Here is an 18,870-nt window from a genome sequence, read left to right as displayed (position 1 = left end):
GGCATTAATCAAACCAAGGCTATTTTTTGCTTGGATACCTTATATGCTGCCACCTGATCTTTTGCAACAATATTATACCGAGTCAAGCAAGACATTGCTGCATGATGTCGAAAGAAGAACAATCAGATTTTGCTGGCTTCTGTTTTCAAACACTGAAAATTATCATTAAAAAGTCTCCAGTTGTACTCAGCTTTCTCCATCAATTCTGGTATAATAATCATGAGCCATCAAAGGAAACATTTCAGCTGCCAAAGCGAAACCATACAACTAAACCCAATAAAGACACTTTTTATAGTACAAAGGTCAAGACATTGGAGGCGTTATATAGATTGCGAGTATTTCAGTAATGTTCAGAAACCGATTAAATGGACACATTTTTGCTGGCATTGCAGGTGCTTGCTTAAAGCGACGTGCCAGTTAATTACCTTCCTGTCAGGCTTGAAATTTAGTAACAACTTGACATAAAAAATTATCGAACTGAACGAAAGTAGTGACAAAATATGACGTCATAAGAAAAAAGTAGAAACACCCTAAAGGTTGCGTTACAGAAAATAGGTAAATCGAGATTGTTATCAAAAATAGACATTTTTGCTTGGGTTCTCCAAAATGTCTACTATCAATGGGCTTTCGTGACAACTACTATCAATTCAGGTCAGGTGAGTAGAATACTATAAAAAGGACTATTAGATATTGATACAGCAATTGTAGTCTGATTTTGACGCTTGAGAATTTATTTCATAGACCCGTCTGCCGACTAGGGAGATCAGCATGTTTTGCTTTATCTTTTTATATTGGAACCACAACCTGTATATAATAACTAAAGTTAATCAAAATGGAGAAGCCGTTGCACGTTGGACTGTCACGTCAACGCCTTAGGTTCATTTTGTTCATTTAAATAAATTGAGGTGTCACTACATTTCTTTCAAAATTTTATTGTTAGTTTGTAATCATATTTTACATTATTATAGTTATGTTAGATAAATTTCATTCCAATGCAAGAGATATTCATAATGCTTCATCAGCGGTGTCTGTAGTTACACCAACTCTGTCAGTGGAATCTTGGAGTCAGATTCCATACTGTTACAATTACAAGCATACATTTTCTAGCCAATGAATTCTGTTCTTTGGCAGCACAGAACACAACCAAGCAACGAAATAGCAGACTGTAAAACTGAGTCTGGCCATGAGAGGTAATGGAATGTGCAACACACCTCACCGCCCCATCCCCCCACCACCACACCCCCAAACACACACACACACACGCACACATACTTCTAGCACCGGCTTGAGAGAAAGTCTATCATCATAAAAATTAATGTTCTCCGTGATCCTAAAAAAACACAATATAACAGCACTGAGTCCAAGCAAGAGGAGACATTTTACATTAGATATAATAATTACTTTTTTATTTACATGTATAAAGCACGCTGATTATGTATACTGTTATTTTTATCCTTTTTGAAGATATTGCAAAACGTAAGTGGTCATTTTCTCTGTATCTTTCAGAAGTTTACATAACCCAATATTGAAGATGAAATTTTACATAATGAAATATTTGAACCAACAACCACAAGATACAAATATTACAAAACTTCTTTATATCTGTACTATCACGGCTTTTTCAGTGATATATTTTGCATTGTTTAAATGAATCTTTGTATGGTATCGTACTGACTTGTAAACATTTATACGTAAAAGACCGCTCTATTATGAAAAGTAAAAACATAACTGAACTTTAGTTAGTATTATGATAACTACACTTTATTAATGAGTTGTATCAACTCACAAGTAGATATTAACACGGATCAGTCTTGTCAAATAGATGTGTTAGTCCGTACTACACTAATAAAACACAAAAAAACACCATATGCTTGACCAGACCAGTGTTTATTAAGACAATGTAAGTAACCGCCGGATAATAACAATACATCAGAAAATGATATTATGTTTCACCGAATTATCTTTATAAACTTGCTAAATTATGTCTGGTCACACATAATACCATACGTCTCTTGCCTTCAAAACTAAATAAAGAAACAAAACTAATACATAAAAGCATAAAAAACATAACCAATATTTGATTTAAGACGAAGGCACGCTGACGCGAACTGACTCGCCCAGGAAAAGCACAGAGATCAAAACACATTTTTTATGAAATTTCTCTGAGAAACCTGTGTCCTTTTGTCAAATGTCAGATCACTGAATGTTGGACCCCATTCATATTGCGTGTGTAGACGTATGATATCATAATATAAATCAGTTAAAGTGATATTTTACATCATTTGCTCTTATACTGAATTTATAGAATACTAGTAAAACAAAATAATAAATGTCAAGATGACTTAATGTATAAATATATTGACTTCGTCATTAGATGACCTTGGAGTACGCAAAAATGTCTTTTAAACGTAGTTCATATTTGTAAAAATTACACAATACTGGACATTGAATATGAAAACTGAAACTGAATATTGATCAAAATGTTAAATATCACTTCGCCATCAGATGACGTTGAAGTATACAAAAATGTCTTTGAAATGTTCTTCGTATTGGAAAAAAGAAATCACAATACACTGAATATGAAAACTGAAACTGAATATAGATCAAATCAAAGAGAAATCACATTTTCTTTGCCAAGTACATAAGACTCTTTTCTACGGAAAATGATGTTTTAAAATATGCAAAAATTGCGCCACCATGTATATTAATAACTAATATTAGATCTACCCCCTTAAATTTTGGAAACAAATTTAACTTGTTCGGAGTCGTCTGGTAGAATGACCAGTATCTAATTACACGCCTATTTATATGTACATACATGTACGCTTTACTGAAAAAAACGTGCAAAATCCATACTGACCAATATCAATTATCACCCTTTGTAAAGCGTTCCGCGTTCAGACAAATAGTTCACGCTATACCTCGAAACGCGTGAAATAAAAAATATTCATCCCTCAACTGGCGAGTTATGATAAATACATGAATGATGTCCTTTCTTGTAATGTATGGTATATCAATGTAAAGATTTAACGTATTCAAATATACTGGGCAAGCACTGCTTTATAAGGTCTAAATGAAACTTGAATATAATTATAATGTGACACCGGAGACATTTATATTTTACGTTTGAAAATGTTTATGTTAATGCGTTTAAAACACAATTTACTTTGTTTTTCTACAAATGTCAAAAATTAAGCTTTGTCCGATATTTAAGGAAAAGTCTAAACAAAATTTTATTATTTTATGCTGTTATCCAATGAATCAAATTACAAACGTATGGGTGTATTGTCCTAGAATAAAATGAAACGCATACTGAAAAAAATGAATGTCTTAATTCTGTTGCAACATCTTTGGTATATTTTTTCCTGATTATTAAAAAAATGATTTTGAGTATACACATTTTCAAACATGGATAGTGCTCCCATTAGTCACTTTAATTCATAAAATTTCAAAATACAAGAATCTATATTACTTACATGCATACTTAACTAACTGGATTAAACCAGATCAAAACAATAGTCTTAAATTTTGTTGGAAAAATCCCCATAGTTTAGTTTATTTCAGCTGCGTTAACATTTCAAGAAAATTTTGAAATATTGAGATAATTCAGAAAGTTGTATACCATTTTCTGGGTTGAATCATGTACAAAGTGACTACTTCCAGTGTCATTACTTTTTTGACTTATTTGCAAAAATGTAAGGTAATATTCCAGATCATTGCACCAATAAAATATATGTTTTACCTAAATGCAACGTCTGTTCAATAAGAAACCAAAGTATAACACTATCCCGTGAACTCAAAGCGAGACATCACGGAAAGGGAAGCCACTCTAGCTAATATTTGTTTAAAGAGACAGTATCGCTTACTTACCTTAGTGACCTGCAGTTCCAGAACTAAAATCAAGAGAACACATTGTAAGAATACAAGACCCTCGACCAAAAACTATACTGCAGTATATGCGCGGAATGCGTAAATATTTAATAAGCAATGTGATTGATCTGCCGCCGGAACAGGACATTTAATTGTTTAATTTTAACGAGGCTTTTGAATTTAATTGCAAGTCTAAATCAATAACCGGCGTGTTAATTGTCATTTTTAGGTAAATATTTTGCAGATGCAAATATTAATATAAATAAAAGTAAACGTCTCGCCTACCAAGAACACCTAAACACATGTAACAGTCTCGTTTCATTAGAATTTAAAGATCAAATATGAAACGTGCTTTGAAATGTCTTTTTACAAGCGATCAATAGTCCATTTACTAATCTAAAAAAATATGCTAAGAAACGGAGACTATTTACATGTACCGTTGAAAACTTTCTAAATTTCTTAAAGCTTAAAAAGCGGTTGGATATTTGGAACAAATAGTGGACGTTATGCTAATGAGAGTGAATGGCTAAATTGTAATTATTCCGTTAGATAGTTGCTCATTGTCTTTGTATGACTTCGAGGGGCACGTGCAAAGATGACACAATATGGGACCGCAACAATTAAGGTACTGCATATACATTGTATTCTTTATAACTATCTTCGCGAACTATATAACCTCTAAACGGTGTAAAAAAATCAGAACATTTTTAAAAGATAAGCAAACAGCCGAAAGAGAAAATGGCACTGACTAAAATCGTTTTTGCTGTTGATATCATTTGCAGTTCCAGGAGTCCAATATTGTTTAGATTTCTCACTTAGTATTCCTTTCCTACACTATTTCATCAATTTTACTTTTGTCAATTAAAATGAAATAAGCAAGTAAAGATAATATTCTTTTTGAATCTTTCGTCTATAGGAAGACAGGGCTATTTGAGGTTTAAGAAGATTAACATTTATAATGCACGTTTTATTTCTTTCATTCAATATTATAGATATGTTCCTTTGGTAATTATTCGGTGTTACAGTGCACTCAATGAAGACAAACCTTGCTATGTAACACGATTTCTTGAATAAGAATTATTCTAACACGACCAGCGAATAACCTACATACATGTGGAGCAAAATCTATCTCAGGTATTTCTGCAATAAACCACCCTTGAACTATGCTGCGCGCGCATCGTGTTTTGGCTATTATATTTATACATTGAGTGTAAAGTTTTATAACTGAATCTGCAGCTTTTACAGTTTTATGGGAGGAAATTTCAACAGCCGAATCCAGGTGCGTAGCACGAAGTGTAGTTCAGAGCGTAAAAAGTAGTAACCATTTTTTTCTAACAATGTTGTTTCAAGTATGTCGTGTTAGAATCGAATTAAAAAAAGTGTGGTTTATCGTAGAATAACCCGTGTTTTTCGTTCTTATGCGAAAGAATATATCACTCAGCCCTAAGGCCTTCGTGATATATTCTTACGCATAGGAACTCAAAACCCGAGTTATTCTACGATAAACCACACTTGAGAACTTATTATTTCTTAGATAAGGATGCCTTACAGTGCCATTCTAAAGTATTCATTTATTAAATTGCTTGCCAGTCAATAGTTAAATCTGTTTCTTACTATTGAAAGACAAGTCATTCTACATGGCATCTAACACTGACTTTTAACATTTAATTGTTCTTTTTTTACTTATAAGCCCAGTAAATATGAGTTGAATATAGACCGGCCAAAAAGCACAGACTATGAACCGGCGATTTATAGAAGTAGTTATGTAGCAACTGTACTTGTGTTACTAGTATTAGTAGTCAGTTTGCCGACTATCCGTCGTTTGGAAAGTATTGACATCCGACATTGTTGCTCTTATGTCTAGTTTAAATGTAGCTGTACCTGCCTGCATTAAAAGCGCCATTTTGTCTGCTAGATGATTAAAATAAATTCTGGCTGATTATATTTTATGCTTGCAAAGGGTCTTCTCCTATATTTATCTAAATAACACAACATCGGCCCTTTGCTCCATTAGCTACTTCGAATGAGTTCCGCTTAAGCGGGTGCTTATTTGATACGTGTTGCACACTTACTAATGGTATTTAGTCTTATTTCCGTGTTTGCATTCTTTGTTTCAACGGGGATCTTCTTTTAAATTTTAGACAGCAGGAAATTTGAAAATGATGTTTCTAAAGTTCACTAGTAGGATATAACTTTGCCAGCACAAAAATATTAAAAGCTGTAACGAAATACTAAATGGTGCTTATAACATTCTGTAACTCAGCAAAGTGGTATTTTACCTTTCGCATGTAATGCACATGCATTCAAAACCAAGACCATCGTTAAATCGCACCATGGTGATGAAGCTGTATCAATAGTGATCAAATGATTATATTTTCTGTTTTGTTCAAAGGCACACCGACGCAATTTAAATCATATGACGATAGGGATACCCAACTTGAAGGTACCCACATGAAGAATTCTAGGTTTTGTACACAGATCGGCTACGGGAAATTTATTCAAAGTCAGTGGCCTTATCCGCTCCGACTCAGCAGGCCCCTTCAAATGATCTAGTTCCTAATTCACAAAATATTTCTTCTGTAAACGAAAAGCATTTATAACATTTCAAAACAGTTGTTCTGTACATCATTAGAATGTAATGAACAACTCAGTGCATAAAGAACATTTTTTATCATATTTTTAGCCGAAACGATGAACATGAGATTGGAATGTTCTACCTAAAATTAAGAGATCAGAGTGGTATGTTGCGTTCACAAAAAAAAATTAAAAGAAAGTTATTTGTAGTTTGTTTTTTAAAGTCATTGATAATTTTGGGGTTATATTTTATTTTGTTTGTTTGTTTGTTTCTTTTTTTGTTTCTTTTTTTTTTACTGTGTCTGCAGACAAAACGCTATATTAGGAAGGTTTAACCAAATACATAATACCAAATGACTCTTTCGTAATCGGAATTGTCTTGTCAAAAACGAATTAAGTATGAACATTTTCGACTCAAGTCTAATATGAAAATGATATGGCGTTTTCGGATATTGCAGTATGTAGTTAAAAGACTGAAAAGTTTATGTTGTATCGTCATGTGTTATCTATAGATTAATTTTGTATGAAAAAAGAAGGTATTTTTACGGTTTTAATACCATTAATAGTAACTGTTACAGTAATATAATCTTAGCTTGCAATTTCTCATCAAAGAGCAAAATACTTTTAAAAAAATGTGTAAATATATAAAAGTTGCATGTTAGTAGTTTCATCTGAATCATCTGCTTTCTTTGTAAATAGCATCTGCTTTCAATGTTATGTTATACATCGACTAAAACTAATAAACAACAAACAAAGCGAACAGAAACCTGTAATTAAGTACATGTATTTATTATTTTGAAATTTCATGAACTACTTCTTGCTGGATATCAATATCTCAGGCTTATTAGGCGACTGCAAATACTGAAAAAGGAAATGAGATTCGACGATTGTCTTCATGCCATTGTACCATCGCAAAATCACCCTAAATTAGTGCGTCTTATTTATTTTGCATCATCAATAAAAGTGAGACTAAGGTTATTGAACCACATATATTTTGAAAACGGTTGGGCAGAGTCGAATTACTACTGGTATTTAATGAACATAAAACCCATTTCACAGAGTTCGATCCCTATCCAAAATGTATGTTTGTATTACTTTTCATGTAATATTTAAAAGAAGGGCTATTTTCTTTAAATTTTAATGGAATGTTCAGTTTTATAGTCCCATATATACTTTTTATAATCCTGGTATTGTGTGAGTGTGGGAGCAACTGAGGACTACTGTTTAAAACAATAAAAACAAGCAGCAACGGATTTCAGAATAATTATGAACTTTGTATTCACAATCGAAATATTCGGAATCACTCCGCTCTAGTGTTAGGGTTAGGGTTTATGGTAAGGTTATGGTTGAAATTGGCCCCACCCTTGGGCAAATTTAGTTTTACATAGAGTTGTATAGGGAAAACCTTTAAAACTCTTCTTGTCTTGAACCACAAGCTTAGATGTTTGACATGTAGCATTGTCTAGTGGACCTCTACCAACATTGTTCAAATCATGACCGGTTTATGCACAATGAAATGTTGCTTCTTCAGGCGTAGTGGTTGAAATATCACTCAATAAGCCCTTCAGATTTAGGTTGCGCAACCGAGATCGGCAAAGAGATGTAATTATTATTTCATAAACTTGCATTTTTAAAGAAAATGAAAATGGCAAAAAATAGATAATTGTCAATGCAACTCTTTGACCAATTGAATACAATTGTGCTTATATTCATATTATTCATTAGGCAGAATATGTTTATCAAATTTATGCTTTATAAAATATGCAAAAGTAATGCAATCTTGGTTGGGCAACTAGCATAGTAAAATCAAAGAAAAAATTCTGCCGGTGAATTCCAACATGTATTATGAACTCGGTGAACACAAATAAGTATAAATTATTAACTGTTAAAGTTTTGAACAAATCCCTTAGTTGACCAAAATCTGATTAGCAATGCCGTATCATGCTTATTTTGCATAATGCACATAATTTGCAATTAATTAAGTATGAAGCAATTAAGTTTTTCCAATTAATCGATTGAATCATGAAAGCAAAAACGAAACATTTTAGACATCAAGCTTAAAGATAAGGATCAAAGAAAATGGACTTGCATCCAAAGGGAAATTACTTTCACTTTGTCTGCCATGTTTTACTAATTTATTTTTACTTTAAAGAACTGGAAATGGCTATTCATTATATGAAACTTAACAGAAACAAATCGATCTGATTGACTTCTTGATCTCGGCGTATAGGTAAATATCTGAGGAAAATAGTCGTGGGGATCCAGAGAAGAAAAATAAGTCAGCGTTTTGCTACGTGAATTAATATAAAAAGGATACTGTTGTAGACAGGATTGGATGTAATATGTGTAACTTTGGGTTTTATTCACATTTTGCGAATATGTTATATATTCTGAATTATAATGATATTTGATATCTGTTTAAATGCATTTTAAGATAAATAATTTGTGAAATGCATGTGATCAGCTTTTCATTTAATAAAATGCTTCGAAGGCATTCAATTCAGTTTAAAGTTCTCAAAATATTTCAATATCAATTATGACAGTTAATAAGTGATTCAAAGTATTTCAGTTCAGTTTAAAGTTCTCAAAATATTCCAATATCAATTATGGCAGTTGATAAATGCTTCGAAGGAATTCAGTTCAGTTTAAAGTTCTCAAAATATTCCAATATCAGTTATGACAAGCTCATTTCTACATATGCAACGTAACAGTGTCGCGTAATTTATTCATAATGAATAATGATCATTTTTCGTCTTTATTTGTTCCAGCTTTTCTATGTTTATGCTTTGTTAAATATTTAAATTGACGTATAACGGCTTTCTGAAATGTCATTAGCTAAATATTTTCAGTTGTGCCTTTGTTTCAATACTTTTTAGAAATATTAAACATTTCTGTAAGGTAATCGAAATACTTATAAATAACAAATACATGTATAGTACACTGATAAATAAAATGTTTCTAACCATAATCTATATTTAGCACGTTAAATTGACAAGTGAACTAGGTGGCCTGTAGCTTCCCAACATTAAAAATATTTCTATCTGTTAAAAAAAGGGGTATTACCCAGATCATTTTCTGGAAAATTTGAAGATACTGCTACATCTAGATTGTTGAAAAGAGAAGACGGTATGTTTTCGTACCTATGACAGAGAAAAATGAAATGTTCTTCATTCTCAGTAGTTTGTGCATTACAATGCTTGTAAAATCTACTTGCATATACATGTATATATTTTATTAGTGTTATTATATTAATTATAAGTGTTCTTTCTCTATAAAACATTATTTCATAAAACGGATAGATAATCTTTGGGGATTTAGGCAAAAATATGTCTTACGTCCGACAAAAATAACACAAATGTTAGAAAGGTGGGTTTACTTAGCTCTTTGGGTCAGTATAAGGCGTATATATGTATATAAGGATATTTACCTTGACTATGATTATAATTTATCACAGCTACTAATTGCTTTATACAAATGCTAGAGTGATTTTAATTGGAATCAAGGACCGTTCTCTTGCAATACAAAATTGCGCTTTAGCCGAGTTTGATGCACATATTTTATTTATGGTATACGTGTTAGAAAGGATTCACTCTGCGTCATTTGTTTACATTTAAGTCGCGGCACACGGTTGCATCTTGATAAAAACTGTATACCTTTCTAGTTTCTGCAATTGTAAAAATAATATTACAATATTTGCGAGTACTTTTGAAAAAAAATAATGACAGCTTACTTTTCCTGCTTATTCATTCATGGAAATAAATTTTGTAGAATAAAATAAATTGTGTTTCGTTCTGAATTGCTTTTTTTCATTTTTCCATACATAATTATATCAAATTTCCGATGGTTTTAATTTTGTAATATTTGGATATTAATTTGACTGAATTGAAGTAATCTTTGTTATTTGCCTAGCAAATTGACCGTTTTACGTAGAATTTTATAAGTTTTCATGTATTGTAGATATTAAATACCGAAGACAAAATCATGCTACCGAAAATTGCTACCGTTTTCATTATTGTCAGTATATTTGCGTCGACAATAGTTGTTAGTTACGGAGAGAGCCACAATGAGACAATGTAAGTTATCAAATACCCGAATGTGAAGATTATTCAAATTATGGATAATGTTTACAAACGCACCGTTAACATATCTGCAAAACGAAACTATTTTATGTTATAAAAGATGTGGTAAGTTAAAATATTCTAATCATATTGCATTTTAGATCTTTAACGCACTGTTCCTTCGATTTATTTATGTACATTTTACACATAGGATGCTTTGTTAACATTTCATTCAATTTGAAGAAATTCAATGTTTTGTTTATGATGACATCATCTTTTTACGATGACATCAAAATTCCATTATGGAATTTGCTTGATGACCAAGTTTGTACATCCGTGTAGCATAAAGCATAGCACGCACAGAACGTTAATTAAATACATTTTCAAAAAATATCGTACTCAAGAATTAACCAAGTTCCAAGATATTTGTAATTTAGTACTATCAACAAAAAAAAGCAATCACTTGATACATTTTGTACAAGGAAAACTGAAAATGGAATACAAATGTAACAGTTATACTGTTGTTTTCAGTTCCACTCTCCTGGAACGGATATTCAATGGCTACGACAAGAAAATTCCCCCTAATCAAAATAAAGGTAGTGTTCTAAAGATTAATATTATACTTTCTATCTTTCTTACGAGTAGCTTGTGTCATTCTATTATATTTTATTATTTTGTAAAAGAATGTATGCAAACATAAATATGAATAATGATTGGAATAATTCTGGTTCAACTTAACCTTTATTGATATTTAATATTTAGTATCTGTAATAACATTCAGTACCTTAAATTGTTATAATACCTGCGAAATGTATTATAGGGCTTTACGCTATGCGGTGAAAATTACTATACTCGCTAAACGTTATACTATACGACCCACATACACGTTTTTTTCCTTATTTAAAGTTACGCCACGCGATCAGAATATCAATGTCAGTTTAATGTAACTCTTTATGGTTTATAGAAGTATGATCGTTAAACGTTGCAACTAACGTTTAATCCGCCTGTTGCAAAATGCGTTATGCTTGCAAAAAAAGAAAAAAACACCTTTGTTTTTTGCCGATTTCGGGAATGCACAAACAGGGGAAAAACGTGTACAAACAAAGAGATTCACGTGAGCACGCGCTGTTGGTGGAGGTTTTCGATATGCTGTTCCAGGTCCAAAGTAAACAAAAAATGGACATCGAGTCAGTTTAAGTTAATCGTTCAACTTGCATTAGGTGCTTCCTCTCTTGATACACAACTGCGTTGACGTTCCGTATTATTGTATTATTGCGTGTGTTTGACGCAAAGTCGCGATTTAATCCCTGAAACAATATTTAGAAAAAATCGTTTTTAAAATCAATTTGAATCGAGAATGTTGACATTCTTACTTTAAATCTTACACTAAAACTTTCAAAAATGTTTCTTTCTACTTTACACATCTATGCAACATATATTTTATATTAAAGAAATTACTGCTGCACTTGTAAATGTCCGCTCGAAATGTATAAAATATGTACTGTTAATTGCAGGCCCTGAAAATGCATAAATGAAACATGTATCTATAGCAACCTGAAACGATCGACTTCGATCGACTTATGTCAGACAAATAGTCTTGTATTTTTAGATATATTCCTTTCACTTTAGTCGTGTTTTATGCAAGAATAGTGATAACACACGTTTGTGTTGTGAAACAACATTTGCAGAATCCCTCGGGCTATGTTGGTACACTCGCCCTAAGGGCTCGTCTTAAGATTTTACAGATGTTGTTACACGGCAAAACGTGCGTTAACCCTACAATGTTCATTATATCGAACAAGTGTTACCATTTACAGCAAAAATATTTGTCATAATCGTAAGGCTTCAATCTTAACTTTTATATTCTAATTACGATTGAGCAATAATCTGAAGTCGAAAAGAGCAATAAACATACAATATATCTATAATTCTTATTTGTTTGTTTACAGATCATAATGAAAGACAAGTGAAGGTGGTTGTCAATATGTATATAAAGTCTATGTTTTCTATAAGTGAAATAAACATGGTAAGCAATATTGAAATATCTCATTATCTCAATTTACAACTGAAACATTTATTGAATGTTTACACATATTGTTCATACCATTGAAAATTGCTTTCATTTTAGCCCGAGAAATCATAGCACAAATTCGATTCAGATAAACTTCCGAAATGTACACCCAAAAGTACTCCTAGATTATTTTACAACAAATAAAGTTGGCTGCTTCGATTTACCAAAACTGTAACACATTTTGTTTTCTTTAAAATATTTAGCGGTGTAACAATTCGCGGATACCACAACTACACAACAATAAAGAAAGTGAAAAGTTAGAAAATTCAGATTACGGCTTGGCTACCTTATAATATGTATTAGACTTTAAATAGCATTATAACCACAGGTTAATTGTGAATTTGAAACATGCGTTAGTGACTAAGTTCCTTGAATGTGACTTTGCCTGTTATTGGTTCTTCCTTCGTTAAATTTATGATACAGCTTAAATTGTTTTCTAGGACTATTCTATGAGTATGTTTCTAAGAGGACGCTGGGTCGATGACCGTTTGCAATATACAAACACACTGAACCTGTCTAGAATTGTTCTCGACAATTCTCTCTTTGAGAACATTTGGATACCAGACATGTATATATTGAACGAGAAAGAGTCAGACTTTCATGAGGTCACGGTACCAAACAAGTTAATGCATATTTATCCCGATGGAACCGTACAGTACAGTGCAAGGTACAATGTATTTTTTTTTCTTTTTTGTCTTGCAGTACAATAATCATAACTTAAATTAATTCTAAATTGACTTATACATATATAATTGAATACGTTATTGCAAAGGAGAGACACGATCTCAAAGTATGATTCAAGTAAAAGTACTTAAGAAATAGTACTATATATTTAATAAATATCATTTTTCATCCATTTAAAGCAAACATGTATTATAATCACGTTGGAAAGGTCAAAATAAACTGTACTTTTATGTATATGTAATAAAATTTTAACATTATTTCAAATGCAGAGTGACTGGTGTATTTTCATGTAAAATGCAGTTGAGGACATACCCGTTCGATAAACAATCATGTAACTTTGAAGTTGAAAGCTGTAAGTTTTGAAACCGCTTTAGAGTTTCTAGTTATGCTTCTATTTCTAAAGTTAGAAATTTTGTAACTCAGATGTCGTATATGTATGCAAGGGTAATAAGGTCAAATCTTGTGTTGCTTCCAACCTCTGTCGTTTCGGGTCTTGCACTGTCCGTGATCTTAAGAATCGTTCTACCTAGACGAGACTCCATCTCTTGCTTAAATAAATGATATTACATGAGTGTCTTTTCATATTGAATTTATCAAACGAGTTTAATGAATTAATAAAATGTGACGCCAAACGTGTTATAAAATGATTTACCGTAAAAAGCTTGAATGTCGTCAACTGAACTACTTTGTAAAAACACAAATTTTCGCAAGGGTTTAAATTACGCTATATTCGCGAGGCCCTACAAATCGCGAAAATTAATCCTCGCGTAAATATTCACCATTAGTAAAATCTAAATTCAAGCAAGATACCATTTTTACAATTTCACGAATATTAAACCTCGCGATAACGTATAAATATTTTTTTCATTTCTTCGGACAGGAGAAACAAAATGTATTGCATAGTAAATGTATAAAATGTATTTGTTCTTAAAAATAGTACTCGTGTACAGCTTGCATTTTATATGATGCAATTATATGAAACAAACATGGGAGTGGAAAAAAAATATGGAAAAGTATTATGTAGACTAAGCAGAGGTCCAGATGAATTAGTTTTAAATAGAAATTGATTTAACGAAGAATTGTAACATTAATGTTTTTATTATTATTTGTTGCAGATGGACACAATACAGAAATGTTAACATTTGTCTGGAGTGAAAACCCAGTTACTTTAGCAAAGGATATAGAATTTCCCCAGTTTTCATTGACGAAAATCAGACCGTACGGTTGCGAGAAAGACTATTACGGCAGTAAGATATGAGCCGCACCATGAGAAAACCAACATAGTGCGTCGGCGACCAGCATGTATCAAGATCAGCCTGCGCATCCGCGCCGTCTGGTCAGGATCCATGCTGTTCGCTAACGGTTTCTCTAATTGCAATAGGCTTTGAAAGCGAACAGCGCAGGCTGGTCTCTATCCATGCTGGTCGGAAACGCACTATGTTGGTTTTCTCATGGTGTGGCTCATTTCTCTTAAATAAGTGACTGCATCGTCTGTAACTGAATTACTAAGGTTGCTGACTTTGAGCTTAATGTCGGCCATTGATATGGGTTCAAAACCATGATTTGGCATTGAATTCGTCATGTGAAGAAGCTAGCCAGCTGGATTAAGAGAGGTCGGTGATTCTACCCATGCGGAGCCGGCCTAAGCCTAAAACTGTAACGAGGCTAGCATCTGCGGTCTTCCCATACGTCCAAAAGTTGAAAAAGTTAACCTACTTTGCACTGTTATGACTTTAAACCTAATCACAAACTAAATAGGTCACAGTAATAACATAAGTTATTTTCTTCGGAATTTTCTTTTGAGTGAATTTTAATGCTGAAAATTTCCACCTCATAGAACAAAACAGGTAATTTGTTTATATTGAATTACCCAGGAAAAGGCAGGAAACACATATTTAAAAGGTCAGTTGTTTTGAAGAATATATTTTGCACTTCAAGATTTCATTTAAAAAGTTAGAAGATATTTCATACGAACAACATTGTATAACGAGAAAAAAAAATGATATTAATTTACGTATGACTGTGTTTTGGAACCAACCTGTGTGTTTTATGTGTTTACATGCAGGTAAAAAGCTTTTGTTTTTACTCTCCTTTAATTTGTGAATATAGTGGTAATAATAAATTTACAGTATTAAAATAAAATGTAGTGTTTTGCCATTGGCCGTTCAAAAGTATTGTTCAGCTGTGGATTTTTGTCCTCATCATCAGTGTATGTTTGGGCATATATTTTAAACATACCTGCATGTGCAGTTGTGTTGTAGGATTTGTTTTATTGAAGCTACAATCTTGAAACTAAAGCTGTTCTTCATGTATTCCGATGTGTTATCTTCAAAGTCACTTATGCGTTTCATTTGGGAAAAAAAGGTTAACGATATTTCATTGCTTTCAGTTGTGTACCCTTGTATTGGCGTAGAATTTCACTTGGAAAGAAATTATGAGTATCATCTTGTGCAGATTTACGTGCCAAGTATTCTTACCGTTTTACTTTCCTGGGTAAACTTCTGGCTTGACTGCGATGCGACTCCAGCTCGAATTTCTTTGGGATTGTTAACAGTACTCACTATGACTACGCAGAGCTCAGGAGCACGTGCAAACCTTCCACGTGTGTCGTATATAAAAGTAAATAGTACTGCCTATTTCATAAGATGGATGATATAGGATTTGCACACGTTTTTAATAAGCGGTTAAGCACTTTTATGATTTATATTTTGAATAATCGTTATGTGATTTTAGATATTACTACACGCAGACAATAAAAAAAAAAATTGGAACGATGCGAAGTATTTGGGAATCTTTTTTTAATACTATTTAAAATCAAGGAATTGACAAAACGAGGATTGAACAGTTTTACCTTCTCATTTCAGGCAATAGATGTGTACATGGCAGCATGCATTACTTTTGTGTTTTTGAGTCTCATTGAATTTGCATACGTTAATGTTTTGGAAAGGGTTGAAAGCCGAAGGAATCCAGATGATAGTTGCGTAAATGGAGAAGCAAAAGGAAGAGATCACACCAGAGACAATGTGAATACACGCTGCTTTTAATTGTCTCACTTCTTTAAAAAGTATTATGTTCTTAGGGATAGATATATCCACAAAGTGATATTTCTTTGAGTAATTGTGGAAGGGCACGTGTACATTTGTCAATTAGGTAGTTTTGTATTTATGCTAATTATATTGAAGGTAATTATGTCGCGCCTGTGGTAGCCGATAACATTATAGACAGTCAACATTTTATAATGGGCTGAAAGATAAAAAAAATCTACCACTCCCATGCGTTGTGGAAGAAAATCTTACCCGAGGCAGTGAGTTGTGTTATAGAATTGTTTGGACATTGCTTGGACCAAGGTTTAGAATTTTGCCCGAAACTTATTATACTTGGTGAATTTGTTTTCCGACAATATGGTGGTCCGTTGACTTTCATGTTTTTTTGTGCCGAAACATGCACAAACGCGTATAGAAGATATAGACCCTTGCTGGAGAAACGATATGCTTAACTCTACCGTTTTCTTTTCCTGTCGCAAGCAGCCAGTATTTTGAATTCAACTTTATTTCCTGTAAATATCCACTGGTTTTCGAATGTAATAGATAATATTTTCTTAAGGGGTGTGCAGGTACTCTAAGCTGTTTGTTAAACAGTATAATCCGTTGCAAGACTGCCGTGGGAATAGCTTAGTGCGTCATAAACTTGAATCCCCTCGATAGTGAATTCGACTACAAACCTGCCAACTCTGCCACTCTGATACAGAGTGATCTCCCGTAAACGATTTAGTCAACTCGTGCCCTAGTCAACACGTGCTCCAGTCAACTCGTCCCATTTTGTTCATTTGGTATCACTTGACGATTTCAAATTATTCATTTCATCACCCAGTTTTCAGCCCCTCCTTTTTAGTTATATTTTTGTCAAAGTTGCCTAGATTATGATTAATATAATTATGATGTAAATAATGTGTTCTGTAAAATATGTTCTACATAGAAAAACATGAAAATTTTACTTTTATTTATTTAAAAACAACATTTTGTATTGCTTTATAAAATACCCGATCATATGTAAAAGTGCAGAGTGCATGCACGTTTCGTAGCTTAAAGTGGGTGCACTGACTAATGTAGCCGGGTAGCTTTTTAAAGATACTTCTTGCTTTGAAAACTCATAGGTGGGAAAGTGAGGTCTCAATTCTTGCAAGACAAATTGTTAGATTTGATAAGGGAAATGAGCTTCGTATTTCCCCTGGCGTTGATAAAGAGGTTGTAATCGAAAATGTTTATATTCATATGTAAGCTCAACATGGCAATGGCATTAGGAAGAAGTTGGTATATGCCGAAAATCTATAGAGTTTCAAAAGTGCGTTTCATTGTAACAATCTTTCTCAAATATTGTGTTTATCTTTTTCAATATCTTTTTCAATATTTCAGGAGCACAAACCTGAAAAATTCAATGGATCAATGTTTGCCTGCTTCAAGATGGAGCGGTTAACCACTATGGGGCGAGCTCGTCGTGCTGACAAAATTTCACGTGTTATATTCCCTGCAGCGTTTGTGATATTCAACATTATATACTGGACCTTTTATTTGTACTTATTCTCAAATTCCCAAGATATTAACTGAAAATGTCTTTTCATGATGTGGACTTCAGAAATCATTTTAGCCCAGTCGAAAGGAAACGTACCATGTACAGACTATTAATTTAGGCCGCAGGTATATTGGAACGCAACAAGTAGTGTAGCACATGGGTATTTTTACGTGATTTTTTACCGATATGCGATTGGCTAATCGCATTTATGGAACGCGTTTTTGCAATATAGCTGGCATAGGTAATTTTTAGGCAACAATTTATTAATAGTAGTAAATATTAGGTTTGAATTCTGTTTTAAATATAATTGTTTATAAACAGCAATAAACTATTGCTTTTATTTTGAAAATTTATTCCATTTTCGTCAGTGTCCGTAATTTTCCGGAAAACGATCCGAAAAACAATCGCGAATATTTTAATACTAAACTAAAGCGAAATGGCATGATAAAAAAACGAACACGCTATTCACCCATAAGTTACTGTTTAGGCTTATTGGTCAAACATACCTCCATAACGATTTCTGGTCTGTATAACTTCTAACTGCAGGACATCTTTTGACTTGTATTATATGTTCATAATGGTGTTGTACAAAGTGTCTTTTGTAATGTCTTTATAATCACTAAATCAATGCTGTTATCAGCAGTACCGATATCCCATTTGTTAGCAGTTTAATTTGCAGTGGCGGTAGTTTATTTATCAAATTGGTCGGAATTGTTGATGTGGCTATAAGCTGTGTCAGTGGAGGTTGGAATTTGGCTCCAAGTTAATATGATTTAACATTGTACAAACGAATTTTATTAACACCTTATATAGTGTTCAAAATCTGGGGAGGATCGACTGCTAGTGTTGACAGAACTTAGTCGCAACCTATTGTTTTATTTTTAATTTCAGATCTGTCTTTCTCTGAATTTTGTTAACATATATAGCAATAAAATATAAATCCGTAGCTAGCTACAAACGTTAAGAAGACATGTGATCTGGATTCTACAGCCAAATTAACTCACATAGTATGACTATGTGTTATTTAAATTGGTGTTAAATAAA

General features: G+C 32.7%; 1 protein-coding gene across 1 annotated transcript; it reads left to right on the top strand.

Moving 5' to 3' along the window:
* The first annotated feature begins 10,623 nt into the window (after positions 1-10,623).
* Positions 10,624-17,861, top strand: LOC123558539 (glycine receptor subunit alpha-2-like). The gene is made up of 9 exons (XM_045350412.2): positions 10,624-10,628; positions 11,034-11,098; positions 12,452-12,528; positions 13,014-13,240; positions 13,527-13,609; positions 14,373-14,504; positions 15,647-15,876; positions 16,122-16,280; positions 17,670-17,861. The coding sequence occupies exons 1-9, from the start codon at positions 10,624-10,626 to the stop codon at positions 17,859-17,861; spliced, it is 1,170 nt and encodes a 389-aa protein (XP_045206347.2).
* Positions 17,862-18,870: the final 1,009 nt, after the last annotated feature.

This window comes from Mercenaria mercenaria, chromosome 5, assembly GCF_021730395.1.
Source record: "Mercenaria mercenaria strain notata chromosome 5, MADL_Memer_1, whole genome shotgun sequence".
NCBI classification, from domain to species: domain Eukaryota; kingdom Metazoa; phylum Mollusca; class Bivalvia; order Venerida; family Veneridae; genus Mercenaria; species Mercenaria mercenaria.
This window is presented reverse-complemented; position numbering and strand designations above follow the sequence as displayed.